Source organism: Aptenodytes forsteri, unplaced genomic scaffold, assembly GCF_000699145.1.
Source record: "Aptenodytes forsteri isolate BGI_AS27 unplaced genomic scaffold, ASM69914v1 Scaffold16, whole genome shotgun sequence".
NCBI lineage: Eukaryota > Metazoa > Chordata > Aves > Sphenisciformes > Spheniscidae > Aptenodytes > Aptenodytes forsteri.
In genome coordinates, this window is record NW_008794753.1 from 4,808,862 (window position 1) to 4,836,304 (window position 27,443).

At 38.1% G+C, this 27,443-nt stretch overlaps 1 protein-coding gene across 2 annotated transcripts in view; it reads right to left on the reverse strand.

The window, feature by feature from the left end:
• The window catches only part of LOC103894746 (arginine-glutamic acid dipeptide repeats protein), a 116,340-nt gene that overhangs the window by 74,599 nt on the left and 14,298 nt on the right, over positions 1–27,443 (reverse strand). For both annotated transcript variants that reach the window (XM_009274200.2, XM_009274199.2), the window contains exons 4-5: positions 26,588–26,687; positions 10,383–10,481 (exon numbers count right to left, since the gene is read on the reverse strand). In XM_009274200.2, the coding sequence (XP_009272475.1) occupies positions 10,383–10,481; positions 26,588–26,687 (199 nt within the window). The remainder of the gene's footprint in view (positions 1–10,382; positions 10,482–26,587; positions 26,688–27,443) is intronic.

Here is a 27,443-nt window from a genome sequence, read left to right on the forward strand (position 1 = left end):
TTCGCCATATCAAGTAATCCATTCCTGGGCTCTATGTATTTAAGAAAGTGTAATTCCAACACAAGTATTCCAAAATGAAACACTTTTCCCTGTATCAATTTAGACTAAGCCAAAATTACTTGGAAAGATGCTGGAGATTTCTATCATACACTTAACATGGAAAAATATCAAAGCACTTCTCTACTATTTATTACTATATTATAATTGCACTTGTAGATATTAAGGAGGTAAGGATCCTGTAGACCAATTTAAATTTCTTAACACCTGCAAGACAGCTAAACTCAAGCAAACTACTGAAATGACAGGACTATTGAAATAATTTGAAATCAAACCAAGACCTCTGGATGTTGCTATCAATACAAGCCAATAAACCAGTCACCCCTCCTTAACCGTTAGAAAAGGTGAACCTAAATTTAAATCACACTATTTATAACATTTCCAAAACAAACAAAAAAACCTTCTGAAAACAGACAGCTAACCAACACTTCTTGTATTTAAATTATAAAATTGCTTTCAAAAGCATAAACTCATACAATCTGAGATGTTGGGGTGTTGGGATAACGTACACCAAGGAGCATGAGCCAGAAATCTATCTAAGGACATGTATTATATTTGCATTCAGAATGGGAAGCAAACTGTGAAACATATCTTATTAATCTTTTAAAAGGCAATCATACCATTAACAAATATGGATTATCTTAAAAAAAAATTAAATTTCAGAATTTGGAAATTAAGTTATGTACAAAGAAATGGAGAGTAAACAGGTCAGTGGAATGTAAGCAAGAGAGCTTTGATACACGGTACCTTTTTAAAATTGAATCAAGACACACACCCCCGTCCAAAGATAGATACAGGACAAAAAAAGTTTTACCATGACCAGGAGAGATGAAGACTTACACTCACTCACTTGGTTCTGCTTGCTATGGCAGAAGCATTCACCCCAGAAACTCCCAGAATTTTGATGATCCCTGCACTGTCCAGATGCTCTTACTGTTATAATGACTCAGTTTCCTTTTGGAGAAGAACAGGACATAGGATGATGTTATATTTAAACCAGATTCCGGATCTCTTAGCAGATAAAATCTGAATAAAAGGTCAGAGTATTGAAGACAGTAACAGTGTCACTGACCAGAGTATCATCTGATGGGGAGAAGGAAAAAAAGACAAGTCCATGCAGCATATTAGCACGCTTGGTTTATTTTCTTCCCCTGCAGAAGGCTAGGGTGAATAGTCTTTGTTTCAGTTGCAATACTGCTGAGCTGCACAGCTCATGCTTCTATACATAGAACTTGTAAGATATACACGAACATTAAAACTGACTCCAGCTCTGTTGCTAAGAAACTACGAAGGATAGCTTTTTTGGCCCTCTTCATTTATAAAATAACCACTTTGCCCTATGGGAGAACGAATGCAATCTCTCAAGTCCCTCAGTGCCTTGTTCTCATTTTTAAATGAACACAGAAAGATGATCGAGAATGCTAGGAAGTGTAAGTGATCTCCATTTTTAAGATGCCCTTGAAAATGAGATGAAAAACATGGTTTCAACAATCAACTGCTGTCGTATTTATTAATCTTTCAAGCAGCAGATTCTTTTCCCTTGGCAACAGGGAACTATGTGTACGCACTTCTGTCTCCCTATTACAAACCTTTTTCTAGAAAACAAAACAAAACACCAGCTTCTGAAAGCACCTACAAATTATTTAGTTTATGCTGGAGTTAAACTTTGAGTTTAGAGTTTAGCTTCCGTCCCCACACAGAAATAGCCTTCTAAGCTGTGGCAACTGGCCAGTGTAAATATTTGTTGTATTATTTTTCGGGATCAGCAATATGGTAAGTGCTTAAAAGATAAAAATATTCCGCATGAAGGCAGAAAGACGATGAATCAAGAAACATATGGCGGTTAAACAAAGCAAATAAAAAAATGATATTGTTAAGAAAAGACTAACTTATCTGGCAGCTGTGAAAAGATCAAGATTAGCGAACGCAGTGAAATCACCCATTTTGAAGCCAAGGTCACTGACAGGATTTATAGATTTATCCCTGAAGGCAGCCTTTGCTGAACATGAAATGCCGAAATATTTTTTTTTTTTTAATCTACTTCCCCCACCCCATTTGGGCTATCTCATTTGCTGGAGGCTTTTAAAATTCATTCCTTTTCACAGCTGGTTAAACAATGGAATCTTTCTGCAAACTAAAAGGACAAAATTGATTGCCCTACACAAACTTTTCTGCACGTATAATTGATTTTTAATTCACTGTCTTATTTCCAAAAGGACTTTACAATAAACCCAGTGCTGTATGTGCAATATTGATCCCTTTAAACAAGGACTTGGATCAAAGACTGACGCAAGTTAATCACAACCAAAAAGATTGTTATCTTTTGTCTAGAAACCTGTGTTTAAACTGAATTCACCTTTTCTAGCCATATTACACCTTATATTTTCTAGCTATACTGCACCTTCTAATTTTGTAAACCCATCAACTGCTAAGTAACTAATTTTATGCAACTTTTCAATAATAACTTTTTTCCCCAAGCAGAATAATTTCATCCTTCATCGGTTACTTTTTACTGTGAGGACTGATGGTTCTTCTACACTTTAAGTTCTTAGAATAATTTACAGCAAGACTGTACATTCCCACTCTTTCTTAAAATAAAGGTCCTACTAGACCATGGCAATTTGTGTTTGGTGGGGTTTTTTATCTCAATGCTCAGTTAATTTTCAACTGTTACTGATTAACACACTTGCAAATGGCATCTGATGGCTTGATTTCTAAAGCCCAGAAAATGTTAATTTAGTAGGAACTGCCACTCTACTATGAAGCGGTAATGTTTACTTTTTGTGGATAAAAAAAAATTAAAACTAAGCAGTAACTGATATCTTAACCTTCTAAGCCCACTCAATTACTCAAATGCAGCCCCACAATGCCAGCCTCCTTTTCAAATATCCCTTGATGACTTCCCCCCCCCGAATATTCCAGAGGCTCTGTTTCAATTTTGCCATTAATTACATTTTCTATAGCTGCCACATGAACAGTAAATAAATTTCATGGTATTTTTGCCCCAGTAAGCAGCTCTGTCTTCCAGCATATCTGAAAAGCCTGGTTTCAAAGGAGTGAGCAATGAAAACAATGTTTTCACGAGCAGATACTCCAAAAAGGGCAGATGAGAGACATCTGAAGATGATTCTAGGCAAAGAAGGCAAGCAAATAAGTACATGTGTTTTGCATAAGTAATTTCTTGACCAGCTACACTGGATTACAAATACTTGCAAACATGTTAGGAAATTAGTTTGCTGTATCTTGTCATTTTTGGCAGAAGGATCTCCACTTGCATTTTATGACAAATGAGCTTTAAGCTGAAGCCAGTTGTGGATATTTTAAAATTTATGACTTGTAAATCCATGTACATGGCCAATTAAGGTTTATCGCCAGCAAGGATTAACTATCCCTGCACATAAATTTAAGAGGTTGTTTGAATCTAGGTTGTTTACCTCAACTACTCTACATCAAAAACAATGTAAAATATTTAAAGAGCAGCATATTTCACGATAAAAGCTAGTTATCAAGGACGTCACGGTGTGTCATTGACAGTTCTGCATGGAGATGCACAAGTAAAATAAAAAAAACCCCCACCTTCTTCCTAATGAAGACTTAGCAATTACTTTTTGAGAATTTAACATCTCTGAAAAGAAAGTGTAGAAAGAAAAAGGAGGAAGTGTCCGAGAAATAATGTAAAACTACTGTTTCACCCAGACTCTCTTCAACTTTGGAAGAGACAGCCCTGAATTTCCAAGGTGGTTCAATTAGCCTTGCCAGTGTTCTTCATAATCAACATCTGAATGCTAATTAGGAGAACAATTCCATGCAGCAAAAGCATCCCTGTGCAATAAACTGCAACACAGCAGCAGTGAACTCTGCCTTTAGCTAGCATGCATAAGTAAACAGAATTAATAACTACCCAAGTGTGGACGGGTGACTTAATCTGTTTCGATTAGATGCAGCTCAGCCTGAGGCCTTTGTGTTATTTAAAATGTGTTCATCATGTTTAATTAAAAACCTAATAAACTAGAGGTTCTTTTAGTTCTGATTTGTATTTCTCTTTTCTGTAAGCCATATTGATTTTCTTAGTACTTTTGATAAAAAGACAGAAAAAAGCACATTCTGAATAAAGGGACAAAAATGTAAGATCAAATCAGCAGGACTGTTACGCAAAGAACAGTCAGAACTAGACTGTTTCCTTCACTGTTTCCAATACATGAGGCATACCAGAACTGAAAACCATTCCATTAAATTAACAAAACTTAAGATGAACATTGTATCCTTTGTAAATGATAGCCATTTGATAGGTTATGTATCTGAAATGGAAGTGTGTACAACAAGCTCATTTTTGGACCCGGAGCAAGCATAGGGTCAGAATTGTACTGAACATCACTGAAAGTGTAAAAGCCATTTTGCAGAGAAGATTTTGTCCCAAGACAGGTGGAAATTCTGTAAGGACAATTTTTCTAGTGAAATATTTCCACTGAAACCACGCCAGGAAATATGGGTGTTCAATTTAACCTAAGCTGAAAGAAGCTAATGATCATAGTTCCAGATTTGGAATCTGTGGAAAGTAAGGCAGCATATCATCAGGGCAAGCACCAGAGTTTAAATATAGGCACGCAGTTTCAGGTTTGTTGTACTTATTCCCCATAGACCACAAACTCGGTCTGCATGTTTCAAAATACAATTTCAATGTCAGCTTTGAAATTTTTCCAGCTGGAGAAGACAATTTGACCAGCACCATTCCATTCTTATTAGGGATTTCTGATCGCTTGCATCAAAAATGCCTGTACTCTGTCAAAGATTAAAAGAGACATTTTTAGAGGTGACCATGAGATGCAGAGTAGAGCTCACTTCTCTTTCACTCTGACAATCCCTTGCTGAGTTTGAGTGAAGCATCTTTGTTTTCTCAGTGCATTGAAAGCAAGACAAATACTAACTACATCTTGCCTGTGCTACAACCTACTGTCACACATGGAATGACACACACAGTGTTATAGAGACTGGGTGCCACCAGGGCTTCGGGAGACTAGGAAAGATGGCTGAAGAAAAAGAAAGGAGGGAAGTGGTTACTCTGTAATCTCACATTAGTGAAAGATATCACATGGAACACATGCCCGATGGCTAAGTCAGTCCCCCTTTCCCAGCTACACTGACCTTGCTCTAGCAGCGAGCATCATGCCACATGTCAGACACGGCATTCAATGGTAGGAAGCTTGCAAGAGGGCACTGCCGCCAGCTGTATCAAAACAGAGGACTTGCTCCATGGCTTCTTCCCAAATAACGCATCTCCTCTGAACTGCACTGCTTTCTATTTGAAACTGCAGCCTAACACCAACAAGATTTGACCGGGTGACGTTGCTGAATGTCGGTCTATAGGGTGCATGCTTAGAAAGTGCTTAAATATGGCATTACATATGACAATTTCTCAACAAATTTGTCCACAGAAGTAAATTCATGAGCATTACAAGAGAAACCACCCCACCCCACCCCACCCCCAAGTCATTGCTGGAAATTGCTGTTGTCAGGTGTAGCACAAGCCTTTATAAACAGGAAACAGCTGCTGCTAGAGCTGCATGTAGATGCATCAGTAAAGAAGTTTCTTTAGCCACTTTTATTAGGCAAGAGTGGAAGACCTGTTTTCACAGTATGCCTCTGAATTTACATACTGGAATAAAAAAGGTTTAAAAATAGCCATAGGTTTAGAAACACAAGGGAGACAACAAACCTCCGTCTTCATATTTACAGAGCCTTCCATTTAATTCAATCACTGGCAAATTTTATCCTCTGTTTAATTTGATCTAAACCTCTGTAACCACATAATCAGTAGTAAAAATAACATAGCTTCCATCCTTTATTTTAATCAGTTCTGATCACTGCAAAGCAGGTCTTACTTGACAGTTTGGTCACAGGCAACAAAGCTGTTTTAATTAACAAGAAAGGCTTTATCTTTGGGCAACAGATAGTCCACAGAAATAGTTAAAAGCTTTATAAATAAATAAATTTTCAATAAATTTGAGTTACTCACACAGTCTTATATCACAAATACTACTGAATACTACAGAGACCTGTGCTGGACCCAGCGTTGCTATCACGCGCACAACAGAATCGACTACATTAATCATCCAGCGCACTGGAAATGGACTCGGTCAAAATGCTTGTGCAAGTAATAGACCAACCAACTTACAGAGGATTTTTGACTTAGGGAAGTGTAAAGTTTTAAGAATTAGTTTTGTACTAAGTCAGTTCTTTGTACTAAGTCAGTTCTTTCCGTGCATCAATGTGACTACACTTCTGCTTCACTTGCTTTTGCCACCTGCCCAATTACTTGACATTGCCCCAATGCTCCTTTCCCTCTGCTCTCCGTTCCCCGCCCAGCCGAACCACCTTACATCTTCCCTGCGACAGAACTTTTCTGATGCTCATCTTAAAAATGTGGCAGAAAATTAACTTAAGAATAACAAAAGGGGGAGTGTGACTTCTTTGGGGGTCCAGATGCATGGCAGGGGGCAGAATATGATTATAGCATTTAGAAAGGCAGGAATGGAAAAACTGAGGCAACAAAAGCCATGATCTACATTATTTCAATTGGCCACACGCCACAGAGCCTTTCTCAGTTAAGGAGGTTAACTAGCCAAAGCTTTCTACCTGGTGTGGTATCTGCTCATTTATGCAAGTTGTAAAAATTAAGTAAGTAGGTATTTGCTGGGCCACAAGAAGAGATTAATTCTAAGTCCAGCACAAACAGGGACATGGTTTGGACCGGGGTCTTCCTCTTCCCTTAGAAGTGTGTCTCTTGGATTATTAGCCAGCCACATTACTAGAGGCTTCCTCCTGCTCATCAAAAGCCATCATGAGATGGGGGGGACGACGACATGCACTTACAAGGTTCTCACCAAAATTTGTTTTGGCGAGACTTTGGGTTTGACACGTCAGTGTTTCCTGAAGATTACTTTGTTGTGGAGTTCCTATGCAGCTCTAGCACCCTCTGTATCACGCAGAAAGAGTTTTCCTCGGTTTCACAGAACCAACAATAGGAAACTTCTCTTGCAAGTCTCAGAAATGCTCAGAAGTGCAGTACAGCTGCTTTAATCTGGAGTTTTCTACAAACTGCCAGGGACAAACATGCTATGATGTTGCGCAGGTGGAGCTTAGCTGTCTATAAATACGAGCACAGTTTGATCTTTGGCTCTGCTGAGGCTGGAGGGCTGCCAAATGTTTCTGGAAACTTGGATGGAACAGAACAAGAACAAATATGATAAAATGAGCTGAGACTGACAATGATTTATAGAGTCAACGATCATTATTCTGTACTCACAGAGTTTGCACTTTTGGAGTAATGTTTCACTTTTCAATAAACTTTGCTTTTTCTTATTCGTAAGGCTCTATTCTCTTACCATTTAATGTGGACCGCTCATCAAAAAACCCTGAGCTGCAGCAGCTATGGCATTCACAGATAGTGCAGCTGATGGAAAAAAAAAAAAACAAGGAGACTGAAAAAAATCTACACAGAAAAAGAGGTGTTGGTACTGTGCAATTTAACCATGAATGTGGGAAAGAATGTATGCAGAGAAAACAGAGGTTAAAACAATATGAATACAAACTTACTAAACACAGGGCAGAGCACTAGAAGTATTTGTTTGACTGTCAGTTCCCTAAACAAAACTCCCTTTCATGACAAGATAGCTGTAAAACTTATCAGGGAACTGTGTTCTAGGCTTTTCACTCATCCTCTCCTCCGCTTTGCTACTGGGGTTAGCACATGATCCTCTTTCGCTCTACGACTTCAGGCAGCCTCCTTACCACAAAGGTTCTTTGTTGGATTTCAGAATAAGCCTATGTTAATACAGGTTTATACGGCCTGGCCTACCCCTAATCTAGCTCTTGCAAAAAGGTTTACGTAAGGACAGAGCAAGCACACATAACTCATTGGAATAGCTCCCTGAAAGACTTTCAGAGAAACTAGAGCTTAAAAAAAAAAAAGCCTCTCCAGCCACTGTCTGAATAATTAAAAAAATGCTAAGAGACCACAAAAGTTTCACCCGTTATTAATCAGTTCTATTTTATAGCATCATTGCAACTTTATTAGTAGCTTAACAAGACCACAAAAATTTTATTTTTATTTTCTTCTTCCAATACTTTACCAATTAACTAACTAGCTTAAAAATTCATTCATTCAAAGGAAAAAAAAACACCAAAACCCTTTTGTCACTTTTACATAAGCAATGCTGTCTTGCGCTGTATCAGATTTTTTTCATTTATATACCTGGTAAGTATACATGACAAGCTGAATTTCTATCCCTGTTTATTCCAATATGGTACATAAGAGAGAAGCAGCTTTTCCAACAGTGAAAGGTAAAAACCATAAGCGAGTCTGAAGTTCTTCTGTGATAAATATTTTATCATAACTAACTTCCAATCATCTGATTTTCTATTTTAGTGCACGCTGCAGCCTAATTATTGAGCTAGGAAATACAACATTTTTCCGTTTTCACAAAACCAGACATGCCTAGTCAGCTTGCTAAGGAGATACTGGCTTCTTACATGTTACATTTCACATAAATCTATTCTGTTAAGCACAATCAACATCAGCATTAAAATGCAAAATATTTTTAGGATGTAATCCAAGTGAACTTGTTCAGCATTTCTCCTGGGTACTGAAAATACACAAGTTTCATGGTGGTGGGTTTTTTTGGGGGTTTCGTTTGTTTGGTTTTTGTTGTTTGGGTGTTGTTTTTTTTTTTTACATTCAAGTACTTGTGCGCTAGCTTAAGCTGCAAGGTCTGACAAACAAAGGGCTGTAATGCAGCAGCATTTGGATTCCAAATGCTGCCATAAAATGCATCTTGTGTTGAATACAATATTTAAGAATCTGTTTGTTTAAAAGGTGTCAGCAAAGTAAGAATCTATAATTTGCTCCCAACTTCACATCATTTGGTTCGGTTTACAACCCTACAGAAAACTGTTTAATAAGCACAGTTGCATTATATCGTATGTATGAAAATTAAGCCAGCAGAAACCTCACAATTGCAGCAATTAAGCTGCAGAATGAACCACAAGAAGCACCTTTGCTTCACTAATTCTCCCACAGATATCATCTCCCCCAAATTCTGGAAAAATACCCAGAAATAGAAAAAATGTGTGTTTTCAGACACATTTGAGTGTGAAGGGCTTTCCCAGCAGCACACCCTCTCTGTTGACTAGAGATTTACAAAGAGGTGTCTTTTGCAGATCAGAATTATTTTTTTCCACTAATCAGACCACAGAGCAGGATCTTTTAGTAGGCTAATAACAACAGTACAATTTCAATCCAAAGCCGTATACACCAAAAACCTCAACCTCTGTCTGAAGGAAAGAATGACATGTTTACATGTTCCTTCTCTGCCTGCACTACAACCCCAAACCTAGAAAGACTAACCACCAGCATGTGCTGAAACAGCAGCCATATGGAAGAACCAGCACTGTGACTACTAATTGTGTAAGCTGATGAGACTTGCAGCGTACCAGGCTGTTAAAGTGTATGAGCCCAAATCTCTCAGCGATTCCAGGTCCGTAACTGCGAGGACACAATACTGCACTGCATAGTCACCGCATGCCCAAAATTCATCATGTCCATTACATTGGGAGCTACATATAAGATGGATGCACTGTTTTCAGTACAGTTTTGGAGCCTGACAATTTCTGCATACTTTAAAGTAAATGTGGATGACATGGCTAAATCCCAGCTTTCAGATAATCTATTTTTGGTCTGCTCTTTGTCAAAGATTCATCCATCAAGAACTATGCCAGTAAATACTTTCTAATATTCCGTATAAGGGGAAGAAGGGACTTAATCTCAAACTCTATTTAGGAGGAACACTGATATCCAACCTCCCATTAGCCAACTTGAGCTGACACTGTAAGCCTCCTCCAATACCAGCAGGAAAAAAAACAGGGACGATATACTTTGTATGTCTTTTACATCTTGTCCTACTCCAATTAATGAACGTGGCCAGCCTTCTTGGAGGTGACCATGAAAGTGAAATTTAGAGCCCAGAAGTTTTGCAGCTGTTCATTTACCCTATCATATCCTCTCAAAAACAATCACTTGATCTTCTCCTCTCTTATTCTACTACTAGGAAGGTATTTTCCCCAGTCTAATAAAGTTCTGTATATCGAACGAGGGCCCACTAACTCAGAATTGTTGAAAAATTTATCCTGTGCAGCAAGTTATTTGCCCCTCTTCTTTCCCATAAAGATAACCTCTTTAGGAAAGGAAAAAAAAAGAAAAGAGAAAGAAAGAAAAAAGCAAGAGAAGCAACACGAACTATAAGGCTCAAGGGAATAATTCATTTCCCTACCACTTCATCTTCAGTCCAACACTTCTCAATCAGTTTTGGCACAGGTTTCTTCACCAAGCGCTGCAGGGCTTTTCCAGCATCATAGTTACTTTCATGTAGCTAAAAAATAAAGAAGACAAATAGATCATTGAATGGAATTAGCAGTGATCTGATATTGGAGGAAAACCGCTAAAGGGGGCCAACATGAGATGTTCTATGCCTGATTATTTTTACTGTTGATATATGAAGTGAAATTTAAACAACCTGAAGGGTAATTGGGGTTTTATTAGTAGAAGAAACAGCATTAAAACAAGTATATTTTCCCCTTCCTTCCTAAACTTCTCCCAGATAACATCTGAGCCCATAAAGCCCTGATGATTTTTTTGGTTAATTTAAAAAAATATGTTTTACATTAGAAATACCAAGGAAAATTTTAAAAAGCTCCAACAACATTTTTCAAAAGGAGTTGTATTTCATGCAGCATATTTTGTTCAGATTAGTAAAACCAACTGGAAAAACTAACATACAGGAGGGACTGCAAGTCATGGGATGTCAAGTTTACCTATCCAGAAAATTATTTTTATTTTTATTGCACTGCAAAGATCACCATGCTGTTGGAAAACAAGTATGGAAGAGAAACAAAACCTCTACAGATAGCTACAGGAGTACATAAAAGCAACTAGGTATGTCTAATTCAACATTACTGTTTCAGCTGGTCACAGCCTACAGCGTACCCTATTTTCTACCATAAATTTGGTATCTATATGATCAAAAGCTGTCTGAAGTAGACATTTAAATCAGTGTGAGGTAGAAAAACAACTACGCTAAAAAAACCCACTCAACAACGAACCCATGAGAATCTCCAGCTCTTAACTCTTGACAGAAAACATTTAGCACACTGTAGATTTATAGCCTGTCCTATCTTCAAAGTACAGTGGGATTTTAAGAACTGAAGGACTAGTGAGGAGCCTGCTCTATGTCTTCTGAAAATTATCTCAAAGAAAAAGAAACGTTGCTGGGATGACAAAAAGTGAATTACCTTCCTACACCCAAAAGGGAGAACGGTTTGCATGCAAACTTCCCTACACAGACAAGAGGTAGTTTTTCCTAAACAACGTGCTAAGCAAACCAAAGCTTCAAAACTATCGATTAACATCACAGAATTTTACAGACCCTCAAAAGCTTCTTTACAATAGGGACAACCAAAACATTATTCTGTACATTGATTATCACCTGCTTTTCCTTCCCATCCGGAATTTATCCTGAGCCATCTGCATCCCACTCTCTAGAAGCATCCATGCTGCTAGACCTGTGCTCTATCAGTCTCAGAAACACTTCAACAGGTACTGTAATTCTTGATCTCTTCCCAAGACTGATGAACTGAACAGGGATCAAGATACAATTACTGAACAGTGACAAGATATTAACTACTTTGTCACTATTAATATAAAATTATAACAAAACCTGATTACAAGAGGGAAAAAATTCCTCATTTTTCTTACGTTAAAAGGCTCAAATTTTAGAACAGCATTCTGCTTTAAATAAAAATAGCAAGATTACTTTCTTACTGCTGCTCACTGTAGCTATTTACATCTCTCAACCAATTCATAAGCACCGCTTACGTACATTTGACAACGGTCAGACCCCTTCTACCGTAGGGCCACCACCTAACAATACTGGGTTTTCCTTATATCGCTTCTTTTTTGTGGTCTTAACTCAGACTGTAAGCTCTTTGGTGCACAAGAATGCCCTGCATTCATACTGCATCCAGTAGCATCATTCAGAAACTTTTAAAAGCTCTAAGAAAATTACTCAAATTTACTTCTGTTAAGTAGGTCCGAGTGACTTCTACTAAGAATTCAAGGCAGACATCTGAATCAAGAGAGAAGGGAAGGGAAAAAACAAATCACTGGCCCTACAGAAATATTTTAGTGAGACTATGATAAAAATCAGTTCCCACTGAAAGCCAGCTTTGTACAGTTCTCCCAGTAAATAATCTATGCAAGGTTTGTGCACTGACTTTTGAAAGCCACCATACAACTTACAGAAGGAAGAAAGTCAAATGGCAGCTTAGATTGCTATGATGACATTTACAGCAAAATACAGACATGCATGAATATATATATATGTGTGTGTGTGTTATAACATATATATAATATGCTTCTTTAAAGCTGCAACACTGTTGAATCTAGGTTTCAGATGGGACAAGCCCGCTCTAGGAAAGCCAGCACGGCTCCGGAGCCATAGTACTTCTGCGAATGACAGGGCAGAATACTCAACAAGTCTTCAAGAGCTGCAGCAGAACTTGCCAAAAGCTGGGAAATGGAAAGCAAAGCTCTGCGCTCTGTATAGGACTCATGCAGCTGTGAAAAGAAAGCACATCTGTAAGACCTGGTACAAAGCAGTCTTCACTTTCACTTCCAGGCTTGTGTCAACTCAGGTTTTAAATAGCTTGTGCATCTATAAGTACCCTGCTTTTTTATAAAACAGGGTTCACTTTTTCAATAAAAATGATGCCATAAATGGACAGGGAATTTCAGAGAACAAAAAGCGCCCATTTTCACACAAGGCACTGTAGTCTATCATACGGGGGCACTTTATGAAATGGTGGATTTTGGATACCACATATCATGCCATGCCATCTTCCCATGTATTTTATTATCATCTCAGTTTTCTGGTCATGAATGCCACAGAACAGATTGTGACAGTCTGTAAAGCCAATCCGCCTGCAGTACAAAGTGCCCTAGAAATTACTTTGTTTTCTTCAGTAAAGAAAACATCCCTGCACATGAACCTCAAGGCTTTAAAAATAACAGCTAATTTATTCCATTTGCTGATGAAATTTCAGTTCCATATAGTTTTGAGCCTCCTTTGTAACACCTGAAGAGCCAAGTTTCCAGAAAACAATTTGACCAACAATTGTTACTAACCCCCTCAAGCAGGGGGTCTGAGGTCCAAAAAAGCAGAGGAGCAGGTTAGCTATAAAAGCAGAAGTGCACAGCCCTCTAGAAAATTAGGCCACTCGAGTCATACTGCATACCTCCTACTGACATGGATGAACATGTTACCAGCTGTGTTAAAGAAGAAATTAGTACATTATGGGTTATACATCACACAAATGGGCTCAAATCTTCTGTTATCAGTAGGAACAGATCTTGAACTCATGAAGGTGCTCTTCCACCTCCACCAAGTTACTGAGGCATCCAAAATTTATTTATACTTGAGAGACTTTCAAAGAAAGTAAAGAATTTCTAAAAATAAAAGGTCATTACTGGGCAAAGACCTCTGATCATTACCTGCAATATGTTTTTAGAACAAACAATAATGTTTCCTTAACTGGTGGCCTGAGCACTTTTTTTCCCCTTACCAACAACTAAAATAACAAGAGCATACAGGGTGCTACCGCAGTAAAACAAGCGCTTGACTACTATAATGGGAACAAGAAAGCAAGCTAAGCCGGAGTGGTTTTCTATTCATTTTCAGCTTTCTATACGGCACCTACAGGGGAGTTACAGATACTCTGTGCAATAATTATATCTGCCTTTGCAGACTAACCATAGAAAACAATGCTTCAGCTTCCAAAAAATAATTTCCTCCCCAGCCCCCCTTCTTCAGCTACCTGATCTCTGCAAGCTACTGCTAAGAGATGCATTAACACATCAGAGCCATCAACAGCACCTCACGCTGCTGTACGTCAGGGAGATGCATTACCTGAGATCACTTCGTAGAAACCATTGCTTTCAAACCTGTCTCCCCAGGTGAAATTTCCTAATGTGCAACGGAACAATGGCTTGTAAATCTGCCTCTGTTGACTACATCAGTGTCAGCTCCCATGACTGCACCTCCATGCAAGCGAAACAATGATCTCGGTCCATCTTAGATAAGCCACAAGTCAAATGATAAGAGTAGAAAGAAGTAGACTTGCAGTGCTAGTGCTCAATGCCAGTACTCAAACAACACTACCGACTTCAAACTTTTTTTTAACGTGTTTTTTTAAGAATTCCTGTGGTATGCAATACCTACTTAAAGGCATGAAAATAAGATGTTGTCGTTTCTACTGGGTACACAGTAATTTTTCCTCCTTGTTTGCACTCCAGCACTGGGAACACATCCATCTTAAAGAAAAAAGGACTGTTTGTTTTGCCAGCTCACCTTACAAATGCTTTTTTCTGTGCATGCCACCACCTAAAAGATTTTTCACTTAGGAAATTGACAGTGTTGAAGAGAATAGTGCTTCTGTTTCTTTTCCCTCTTTGCTCCCTCCCAAAACGTGCAGTAATGCCAAAGCCTCTTTGTAACTTGGAGGGCATCTTTATTTTGCCTCAAGGACAACACGTGTTTTTCCCTGGCAGCCCTATTGCCCAAGCAGTTCATCTGCAAAAAAGTCAGACAAGCCCAGAAAGAATGGACTGGTCTAAGAGGCAACTACTCTGGTTACTGAAAAATAGAAGAGTATACAGGCCATCAGAACTGTCCCAAATCAACAACAGAAAAAATGAACATTAACTTTTGACCAAGTAATTACATTAATAACAATCACAAAACCCATAAGCACAGACAGTGAAAGAAGAGTCATACAACAGAGAAGAGACAGATGTGAAAAAAAGAGACCTGACACAGGTTTAGAGTCTCCTGAAAAATGTTACTTTTAGCAAGCGGGAAAAAAAAGCTTTTATAAATGCCAGGAGTAGGATAATGCAGCAAAAAGGACAAATATTTTTTTATAAGTGCCAGAGTTAAATTTACGTGTTTCTATCTGGCTCATTCTCTGCTTATTACTTTTGGTCATTTAATATATATAAGCACTTTATTGGCAAGCAACTCAAACATAAATAATAGCTAATGATGACTGCCTATGGTTTCATTAACTTCTGGTTGAACTTTTCAAGGTATTGCTACAAACACTAGATTACTATCCTGTCATCTAGAGAATCACCATTTTTAGCATTAACTCTGCCATCTAAATTTTGAACCACCGTGACATTATGTATATATACAACTGCAACAAAAGGAATCAACACAAGTGTACTTATACTTTGAAACAGAAAATACAGGAACTTCTGCATCACTGGACAGGATTTTAGATTAAAGAAAAATTCTGCATGTGCACGTGTCCAAAAACCCCATTTATATTACAACAGTCATTAAACAACGCTAGATCACAGGCAAGCCTTATTACCATAAAGTCTGCACATTAGCACGAGGTTTCAAGTTTCTACTACAGCTTCTCAGCAGAGCTGCCATTTTCTGTCTGCGTGATGTTGCAGATAAATTCTCCTTTTGGCATGGCTCAGCTGTCAGGCACCTCTGTTCTGTAATGAACCCATGAATTACATCTTGCAGCTCTGACATCTCTGGTCTTGCTCATCAAAATATTGTTCTTCAATTGTAATTTATAACTTAATTTAAATGTCCCTTTTACTGTGACCTTTTTAGAACAGAATGGCATTGCATCTGGCAGCTTCTACTTCAGCAAGGCATCCTTTTGCAATTACAGTCATTATGATCTCCGTTGAAAAGCCCATCTGAGTTACGCTGCATTCATGCTACAATATTAAATAATTGCAGTCCATTAAGAACACTGTTAGATTCCAGAGTCTTTTTCTCTAAGGAAGAATTGCTACTATACAGTGAGAAATTAGTACTGAACTACTTTGAAATCTACCCAGAAAAGCCAATAAAAGCAGAAGGGATTGTTCAGCCAGAACACACTTTTGTAGGGATGCAGCCATGTCCAGCCTTTATAGGACAGCACTGGAATTCAGGAGTTCTCCAGGTTCAAGTGCTGGCTCTTCCGCTGAATGATCACTGGTCATGGACAAATCACGTCACTTGTCAGGGCACAAAGATATAAAGCCTGACCTGCCAAACGTGAACTAGATACTACCAATATTGCAAGAGCATTTTAAGACTCGAGTAATACAGATGTGTCAAAAGAAATTTTTCACTTCTGCCAAGCAAGATACTTCAGTGGAATTGTAAAAGAAGATGGTATTTGCCTGCCACTGCACTAGTGATATTTACATAACATCCCTATTTAAGCACCAGTTATTTTAATCTATGCAGGCTTAAGAACATTGTAATTATTAATGAGTGATTTGCTCCTCTCACTGAAGGGGACAATGCTCAAGATACCCAGTAGCTCTCTGTAAAACTGTAGCATGTTTAAGAGGGCAGAAAATAAACAGGTGGGAGAAGGAAAAAGACAACAAGGAAAATGAAAAGCAGAACGAGAATTATTGCCATGTGGCTTGAGTAGCTACGTCTTTTGGTGTAATTACTCTAATCCAAGCACCTAATTTAATAGAAAATGTAGTTCAGGCCACTTCTTTCAGTAGCAGAGCTGACAAATTTCAGTTTGATGCAGATACTCTTTATAGCTACAGACATCTTACCCTACTATCAAATGGAATATGCTCCATAGCAAATATATCTCATTAGGTGAAACAGCAAAATCTGTTTTCAGATTTGCAGCATTCTTTAAAGTGCTCATCCTCCAAAATGGCAAGATTTGATTTTTATCAACCATGTCTGATACTCAACAAGACACTAGCCCCAAATGCCCTTTAATTCCAGGAATTTCCTTCCCCCCTCCTCTTTGAAACTCTACCTCCTCCCCACCTGCTGCAACACACCAAACAATCTGGATCAGAGAAAAAAAAAATATACTGCCCTCTCAGACAACAATATTACTTTGCTGAGCTCCCTCTGGTGCCCAAGGACAACGGAACCTTGAACCAATCAAGAACCTAAACTATCCAACAAAAAGACTGCCCAACAATCATCTTTTGCCAACATGCTGTCACAGCTCACTGGGAAGTTTTGATTTATAATTAGTCGACACAGCTTGGCCTGCAACAGAATTTGAAACCGACAAAAAAAAAAAAGGTGACAGAAATCAGTAAGCTACTTCAAGAGAAAATTACTACTAGCTTTGTTTTTTTAAATATCTGATTTGTGGTATTGGAGAACTTGAAAAAATAGAAATCAGTCCCCATTGCTTTGGGGGGGAAGCAACTTCCATCTCTTCCCCCCCAGTTCTAATCCATTTTAAGCTTCTAAATAACTCTCATTGCTACAAAGTGGTCTAGATGCTAATGATGGAAATTAAAAAGCCAGATACTTGTGTTACATCCACTTTTCACACACTGGTACTGCCAGGGCTCTGCCAAAGAGCTGAAAATACAGTTGCAAAATACAGAACAGTAGAGGGAGCTAGCTGTGCCAACTGTTTTTGTGGGTCAACACAACAGGCATGGCTCGTGCTCCACAAGCATCCAGGGCAAGAACTTGCCAAATACCTGCAAAACTTGCAACAGCATTTAAAAAAAAAGAAAACTTTTAAAAAAACATGAATATTTTACATATTCCAAAACAATTTTTAAAAGTAACCATGGCAGTAATTTTTGACCCTTTTTTTCTGCCCGTTTCAACAGTTTCTCCAGAAAGGCTTCCTGACTCGTCTTACAAATAGTGCTGAAGTTTTTCCCCTAAGAGCAAGGATAAGGATGAATGAAAATTCAAAGTGGCAAAGTTGTCTTACGCACTAGAAGTGGCTTCATTTTCCAACATGCCCAGGCAGAGAGTGATGGCCCCTGCAGTGCTATGCTACCTCATCTGAACCATGAGAGTAGCTGTTAATTAAGACTCATCCAAAAGGAAAACTAGTAATAATAAGAAATGCTAACATATATTTAAATAATTTTTTATGCTTTCAACCTTGTCTGTAGTTAATGAACAAGAAAATCTGGTCTAAGGGCAAGTTAAAACAGGGAGTAATTTGTCTGGGTGACATCTTACTTAGAACTGAATTTCCTTAAACCAATATTACACTGTCATGTTTGTCACTCATAATGACATGTTCCATGTAACAGTGTGTTATAAGAAGTCAGAACAACGCTATTAGTAAAGAGAGATTTATACAATATTAGCATACAATTGTTTTGTCTTTCTTCCATGTAGTAGTATGCAAGCTTAAGTGGTGATATTTTCTTACCATATGAGGATAAATAGAGTTGCTGGCTTTTTGATTTCCCCAGCAAAAACAACACGCACATCAAAATGACCAAAAACCTGAGATCTGCTCTTACGCACTGAGTTTGCACACTGTCATTTCCAGTTTCTTTTCTAGGGTCTGCTCTTTTATATAACTGATGCTCACACTTACTCTTGAATCGGAACAACGGGTAAGGCAGAACACCGAGAATTATTCTGGAACTTTTTTAAAACTGAGAACAAAGAAATAATTTAACTCCTTCTTGACCTGGATTCTCTGAGAAAAGAGCTGCAGAAACTCTGAACAGCAGGCATAGGTCAAAAGCAGCAAAGGATAAAACAGGTCATGAGTTTCTGGCTTTGTATTAGTATGGAGCACAAAGAGAATCTTAAAACAGATCCGATACTAAATCAGAGCTCTGGAGGACAGCGGCCAAGAAATGGGAGGAAGGGCAGGGAAGAAACTACACCAAGATTTACCCCAGCTCTTACTCCACAGTACTTGCCAGCAGTAGCAACTATGCTTATGCTCAATATTCACCATGTTACAATCTTTCCATGGATTGTCAGAGCTAGGGCATCAGCTTTCTACCACAGAGCACGACAAACTTTCTGAGCTTATTTTTTTCCAAATCTATTTGTCAGCCATTTCTGCTCTCCGATATCACTGTTGTAGTATTGAACGCTTCTTTTGATAGTTCTAATCTGCAGGGCTTGCCAGCTCCAATCCTTGTAACAGGCACTCATCGCGTTAAGACATTTGAAAATCAATTCTTCCAGCCTTTGCATACCTGAATTCTAGATATGGCAACTTCCTAACATCCTCAAAAGTTATTGCCTACTCTTCTGTTGAAGACGAAGCCATGACTTCAGTGAAGTTTTAACATTACCTTTATGGTGCAAAGTGAGCTGATGACAGGGGAAGAACCCCTTGCTGCTCCTCCTCCTCCCTACATACAGCTCAGCCTCAATCAGCTTCTGCAGTGCTTCCTAATACAGTACTCTGTACTGGGACACCAGTAACTCTCACACTTTCTTTTAACGATACCATCAGAAGCAACAGCTCTCATTTCTTTAGAGAAAGTGAACAGCTCTGAGCAACAGAGGTGAACGCAGAGGTTTTGCTTGTGTGCCACAACCAGCTAGGTGTAGAAACAGACCCAGGCTTCTGCCTAAAATGAACGTGATATTAAGGCACACAGGAGGCGGTACCAGCTCACTCGGATTGTTTCACTTAGCTCTATTTCTTGCATTATGAATGAAGGCACGTTCAAAGTGCTAAGGGACCCAATACAGCTGCAATTACCACCAGCCTAACAGAAATGTGGGGTTTTAGAATGAAAAGGTCTTTCTCCTACCTGTTAACTTTGAAAAGGACATCCTTAAGTTTTAGCTAAGGGCAAGCCACCACAAATCTTTCCACTGGAAGAATGACTTGAGATGTTCCTACCTCCTCAGTTGTGCCAATTCAACTATTCAATAGCCGTCCTACGCACTGCACATGTGAAATGATGTTACTTTAGAGTATCCCACAAGTGGTGCATGCTTTATTTTGAAAAATGAACAAAACCACGAAAGCACCACTTTGGAGGTCACATTTAAGTTTTCATAACCAGAATACTGTCAAAAAGCCACGAAACGCTTCTCTCTATTTACAAGATGCCTTTGCAGATCCTTAATAAGTCTACAACAATCATGCCAAAATGCTCCTATACAATTCTCACAGTAGACAAAGTTGTGAGGGTGGGATAAGAAAAGGAAGAAAAATGCTGAGGGAAACACCTGTGAAAACAGTAACAGTTATTCATATGAAGACATACTAATAAAACTTTGGCTATTGTGTGTATGTAGCAAGCTATGTAACAAGCTTCCATAAGGTCCTTCTGTGTATCGTGTTTAAAGAACTGCCACTCTGATACAAGCGCATGTAAATATTTGTTTTCCATCTCAAAAAAACCCCACAACACACAATGGAGCAGGAGACATACTGCTTGCTAAGTTTGCATGTTACTTTCTCACATGTACAAAACCAGGTTTCAAAATGATTGACCTTCAACTGACTTGCCTGTAAGCTCTCTACCATTTAAGAGTTTACAGCATTTCTAACAAATGCCACAAAAAGGGACTACTAATGATGTATTAGTGGAAATTAACCTGGAGGAAGTTACAGACTCACAGTACAGTTATCACTTCTGAATTTAAATTGCAGAAGTGATTTACATGGCTCTGGATATTAAGAGAAGGGCTCATCCTATTACATTTGAAGGCAAAAACTCCTTTAGCTTCCTAAGGAGCAAGACAAAAATTACTCCAGTGATCCATATGCCATTGAAATGAGCCTTCCCAGGGCTGAAGTGTAATTTTAAAACTTGGCCCTTAAGATCGTGTCTGTAAGTTTTCTGGTATTCTTTGTTAATCTGATCTTTAATGCTTCCTGATCTGAGAGTTAATAAAGGCAAAACTCAATGTCATTTCTGCTTTTAAGAACATTTAAACTACCTTCTATTACTGTTTTTCCCAGGGCAATACTGAACTGCATGGGAAAAACTTAACCTGAGTTGTCTGACGCTGCACAATCCAATAATCTGCTTAAATGTTCCGGCACTGTATGTTAGCTTAAAAGTATGGACGTGGACAAGAAAGATGTTCTCCGTAACAAGCACTAGGATCATACCTCTGAGAAGTTCGGTCCCGCAACGAAGGAACACTCAAGTATTGAATTTCCTATGTCTAAGAGGAGTTTTGCAAAACGTAATGCCAGAATTGAAGTGTCTACAGGAACGCAGGAGAACAAGGACACACAAAGAAATAAATAAAAATACAGTTCCACCTGCTTGTCTGAACACGCTTGAATTTGATCCTGCCACAGAACTTAAGTGCAGGGTTGTCTTTATTTTCATTTGAAAACTGGAACTCCTCCTGCCCATGCTCCACCGTAAGTGTTACAGATGGCCCAGGTTACCCACCTTTGCATGTGTTACAGAAGAAATTTATCCACAAATGAAACATATTGGCACCACAATTGGCCATTTTAAAAAAAATACTTCCACAAGACTTTTTTCTTCCTTCTACACAAGAGAACAAAACAGGGTGCCAGATGCTTTTCCACACTGAACATTAGAGTGGGCGATGCACTTGCAAGAATACTAAGCAAAATAAGGTAGTTAATTAAACTAGCCCGACTTGGAAAGGGAATGAATTCTAAGGTTTTCAACCGATTTCCAAATTTCAATTAGCTTGGAACAGACAAAAACACCAAAACCAAACCAACCCACCAACTGGGTGATTAAGTCCTGGCTCTCCTGCGTGATTTTCTTAACTAAGGATCTCCACAGGTATCTTGTAAATATAGTGTTTTGAGGGACTTTTTGATGGTATTCTGATTACTAAAAAGTGATGCCTATCCACACTCAAAGCCCAAAAGCGCTAAAAAGGCAAAGTGAATTGCTACTGAGTATTAATTATAAAACTTTCACATCAACCATGCTGGCTCTCAGAATGCAATGATGTTGTCCACAGTGACCCAAAACAAGGTTTGGGAGTAACCCAAATTAGCATTTCCATTTCCCTTTTCACTTATTAGGAAGAGTTCTGCGTCAAAGCAATGTGGTTCTCCTGTTCACAAGACAGGAGGAACTCGGTAGCTATAAAAAAATTAAAATGTTTCCGTCACCTACGATTTCACCAATAAAAATGGCTTCACGCATTATGGTTCAATTATGAAACTGGAAAAATAAAAATGTACTGAATATGCATGTTTTCGTTTCACATGACTAATATTTTAAGGTCTAATGCATCAAACGGCCTTTGTTAATGAATATTTAAACAAAGCACAAAAACCAGCTAGTTTTAGAAAGCCAGCCAAGTTCAGCTACCTGTTCTATGGTACTGTAACAAAAAAGCCCCTCTCTATCTAAAAATACCATGGTGAAAGACTTTCAGGAACTAACGTGTCCTCCTCTGTACCTCTCAGTGTGACAGCCAACACTCATCAGGAAGGCAACAAACTCCAAATGAAAACTTTATTTCCTTCCTAAGGGTTACAATGACAAATGGGGCATCAAATCCCAATAGCCAAACAAAGGAGCAGGAGTTGAAATTTACCTGGAACATTAAGTGAATAATTATTTCAATGAGCTGATATATATGTTGCATTGTACCTTCCACGATCTTCATTTCTATCTGGTATAATTAACGATAAATCCTTCTGGGGGCTACAGCGTCTGTTATTACATAAATAAAATACTAGCAAAAGAGCTTGTCAAGACTGATTTATATGAAGTGCTGCTCTGAAGTTTATTGGATTTCCATAATAAGAAATCATACCATATCAATTTTTTTTACATTAATCTTCTGGGTTGCATATGATCATTTCAAAACAAAAACACAACTTAGGGCAGGGTAAGATTCTCACCAATTATTTATCAGATAAATCTGATACGTTTTAAATAGATGGTGAACCGAAAAAGGGCACCATTTTGTCAGGACAACAAATTACCTATCTAAACTGTTTTAAGTTAGTCAGAAAAGTAGGCTCTCAGAAATAAGTCAAAGTTTCTTAAAATATCCCACCTGACAGAAACTATCGTTCATAAGAAAACACTTCAAGAGCTTGTAGACTGATTTATATGAAGTGCTGCTCTGAAGTTTATTGGATTTCCATAATAAGAAATCATACCATATCAATTTTTTTTACATTAATCTTCTGGGTTGCATATGATCATTTCAAAACAAAAACACAACTTAGGGCAGGGTAAGATTCTCACCAATTATTTATCAGATAAATCTGATACGTTTTAAATAGATGGTGAACCGAAAAAGGGCACCATTTTGTCAGGACAACAAATTACCTATCTAAACTGTTTTAAGTTAGTCAGAAAAGTAGGCTCTCAGAAATAAGTCAAAGTTTCTTAAAATATCCCACCTGACAGAAACTATCGTTCATAAGAAAACACTTCTCTAGAAAAATTCAAAGTGAACAGGGAAAGCACCTTCACTGGTTTCTAAAAATTGCGATGAGCAGTATTAGTACACAGAGTAGATTTTTGAAGCATGAATAAACCAAACATCATAGAAGCCTAAGGACCTTTCAAGAGTCATTAAGGTCAAACCTTGCAGACTCTATTTTCTTGGAAGTCTGTGTTCAGGCAGACTATTTAATGAGAACTACACTGTGTCAACACAGGGTTGAAAACTAGCCCAGAGAGGAACAGAGGACTTGCACCCCAATACCTACAAGAGAGAAACTTCAGCAAAGCTGAAGTTAACGAGATGATTACAAGAACACCACAGGGTAAGTCTTACCGCTGTACATTAAGATGTCATATTGGGGGGAAGGGGAAGTCACGACAACAGCAGTCAAAAATTTTACACACAAACAAGGTTCTTAAGAGGATAAATTAAGAGTTTGTCTAGTGCTTTCATTTCAGAAGTGTGAAACCCTCCCCCATTCAGAAAATGAATCAGCAGTGACTTTCTAAAATAGATGTGCACTAGAAATACAAAGAGAAAAGAATCAGAAAGGCAGAAACAAAATATTTTGGGACTAATCTAAGTCTCAGAAGCAAGAAGTCTACTAGTGCAACTACAGGCTCCTTAGACTCCCAAGCAATTAAAGGGGGTAATTAAAGTAGATAGCGAAGCAGTGAAGTTAAACGTATTTTCTACATTAGTCTTTTATTATAGATGACAAGGGAAAAGAAATTCCAATTCCAAAAGCTCTTTGATGATTACTGGCCTTAATAGAGATTTGAGTCTCTAAAAAGGGTGTTAGGGAACAACTTAGAAAACTCTAGAGTGGTAAGCCACCCGAACCAGATGGCATCCACCCCAAGAGAAAGGAAGGAAGTAAAATGTAAAACAGGCAAGAAACTGAAGTGGATGTGCGATACAGACTTAACTGCAATTCTTATCAAGCAGTATAAAAATCTTTAACACACTGGCTATCTTTAGGAAAGGAACCAAAGGACTAAGATTTATACATTCACCTCAGTTCTGAAGCGCACTGTGAAGCAACACTTGACTTTGCAGATGTAAAAGAACAACAAGGAAGCATTTAATTTGGGTACAGAATTTGATCCTGGATTTCAGCTGATTACACATGCAAGTGTGTAGACTATATTTAAACAATTTTGCAGAATAAGAATGAAAGTTCTGTTGCTGTTTATTTAATAAGTATTACAGAGGCACATTTTAGATCTTAATCCTATTTTACTCCTGTCTCTTGCAGGAAACAAGACAAAAATTGATGCACTCTATGAAACACGTAATCAAATAGATGCAGAAATAAAACAAAAACTGATGCGAGTGGTTTTTGGTTACATAACTAACATTTTTCATGTTAAGAATACAAGCATTTTAACTTTAGTGTAGATATCGTTATACATACCTAATCGTGGACTTGACCAGTTACAAACCAGTTCTACAACTTACACAGATTGAGCTTCTTTTTAACGTTCTGAAGTATTTAAAAGCTTCGTGTAATGAGATGCTTTACTGACAGTAAAGAATCAGTTAAGCATATTTAATGTGATTAATTTGATAAAGTCAGTTCCACTCACTTTAATAAAACAACCAAATAACAATATGGTTAGGATACTTCCTCTAAACAAACAGATAATCAGTTCTCTGTTGCAGTAATTATCACTCAGTTTCTGATGTGTATCACAACCATCTACAAGCTTTTAAGAATTTTAAAAATAAATGGTTAAAAACGATGCAACTGTAAATAATTAAAGCATAGCAAGCAGAAGCAGACATAATATTGTGGTCATTAGCTGGTATTTAACATTAGCCAATTTGCAGGAGTACAACATACTAACTTGGTTTTTGTTGGTATCACTAGTTTTATTTTTTGCTGAATGAAAACAAATTACTTGAGCCTCACGCATTGTGAACAAAGTAATGTATGAGTCGCTGTAGATAGTTACGGTGCTGGACACTGAGGCAGAATATGCTTAAAACTACTTTTAGGAAAGGAGATCTTTAAAAATTAAATCTGAAGCTCCACACTGCATCCTCCCCTTGGCAGTTTCACAAAAAACATGCTCAGCTGAAGTTGCTCCCAGCTTCCAGTCCTACCAGCTGTACGTGGGGTCTGTACATTTCTGTTGTGATTGCCCCAAAACATTTTAACAGATTCAGCTAGAAACTCATTCAGCAAATGGTACATCCTATCCTTTCCACAGCTTTCACAAGTGCATGTGATTAGAATGTAGCCAATAACCATGAAAATGACAGGACAGAACTCAACTGTTCATACCTCCAAGATACATTTTATGGATAATAGGTGACATAAAAAGAGGAAGAATGGAAATTGTTTGTTGGTAGAGTCAGCAGATCTGTCTATGTGTTTCTTTAGAGTAACATATGACCAGTTACACATAATTCCTTTTATTATATTTCAGGAAGGAAACAACGAAGACACAACAAAGGTCAGCTTAGAGTCACTACCACCACAATTCTCCAAAAGCTGCAGACAGGGCTCTGGGGAAACAAACAACTATAGATTTCACTGTGTTACAAAAAAATATGGAATGACAGACAAGTTTCTTCAGCTTGATCTTAAAATACCATTTCATGATTTACTAATGTTAGTGCCCCCCCCACCCTCCCCAAAACAGTTAATTGTTGTGGCTGCACTGAAACTGTGTGAGCATCTCAACATACATTCACATCTATATAACTAATCAGTAATGCTTTACTTACACACATTATGTTTATGCAAGAGATAACTGGACATACATGTATCCAAATATAAATTATTATGAAGACTGGATCACAAGTGGAACAAATTCCAGACAGTCATTACCACATACATGACACTACACAACTGATGGCATTATCAATTTTCCTTCTAGGAAACAACTATTGTTTTCCTACAGCTAGAAGCTAGCTGGACTGAATGAAAGGACCAATAACCAGGTCAGGTGTCAGCTGAGTAAGTAACAATTCCAGCTGGTGTACTTGACCTGAGCAGCTTCCCATACAGAACATTCACTAGCTGTCATCTTAAAGGCACCACCCAAAAGTTGATCACTGAAGTTCTGTAGGTTAGCTTTTTGAAAACTAGTTGGTATTTGAAAGGAAGTTATGATATCCTAGGCTACTATCATACTCGTATTGTGATCCCAAAATCTATTTTACCTAAGTATTTTATGCACTACATGCTTTAAACAGTCCAGAAATAAGTGGAAAGACTGTTCTTCCATTCAGTAGTTCTATATACTTACTGTATTGAGTGCGTTAAGTGTAGTGTCATCACGGGAGGCTGCAACACAACCATCTTCTGTGGATCCTCCATCACACATGCCTGCAAAAGCTGCCATGCTCCTTTATAGTTTGAGGGGAAAAAAGTTTAAATTCTTCAGCTACTGTTTTATGCACACATCATGCAATACACAAATAGTATATTTACACCTTAAATCACAAATTTCAGGGCCTTGTGACACTGTGGAAACAAGTAAAATGAGGCACGACAAACACTGCCATTTGTTATGCAAACCTGAGTCACCTCAGCATATGGAATAATTAATTCAAAATTAAAATCCAATCTAAGTGGATTTCATCAATTAAAAACCTGCACCGCAGTAGTACCAAAGCCTGATCAGGATTATGGAAGACAACCTCCAGACATGAGGACAGAGTCTCACCAGAGACAGCAAACCTGTTGTTGTAATCTTAGTTTCATTATGTTAGAAAACTGACTTAAACTGCAGATTCCCCCCATCCCTGAATTCTTGCAAACTACAAGTAAGTTACTCATACTCTCAATTATTATGAGGCCCACCAGTGCATCTTATCAAACTACCAGGCATACCAGAAATCTGTATGAAACTGAAATGCAAGCTAGAGCTCCTTCAAAAACACGTTTAGTCTCTGAAGGAATTCTCTGCTATCACAGCTATTCCACTCAGAGCAGTTACTCCCCTTGTTACATGGTACATATCCAACGCTCTTTCTGTCATGCTAAACACATACTGCTGGCTTTGCATTTTAAATCCAAAAGCCGCAGCCAGTGGAAAGATTGTGTTGGCCCAACATCAAATTAGAGCATTCTTGTCTCGAACTAAACATTTCAGCTTATCC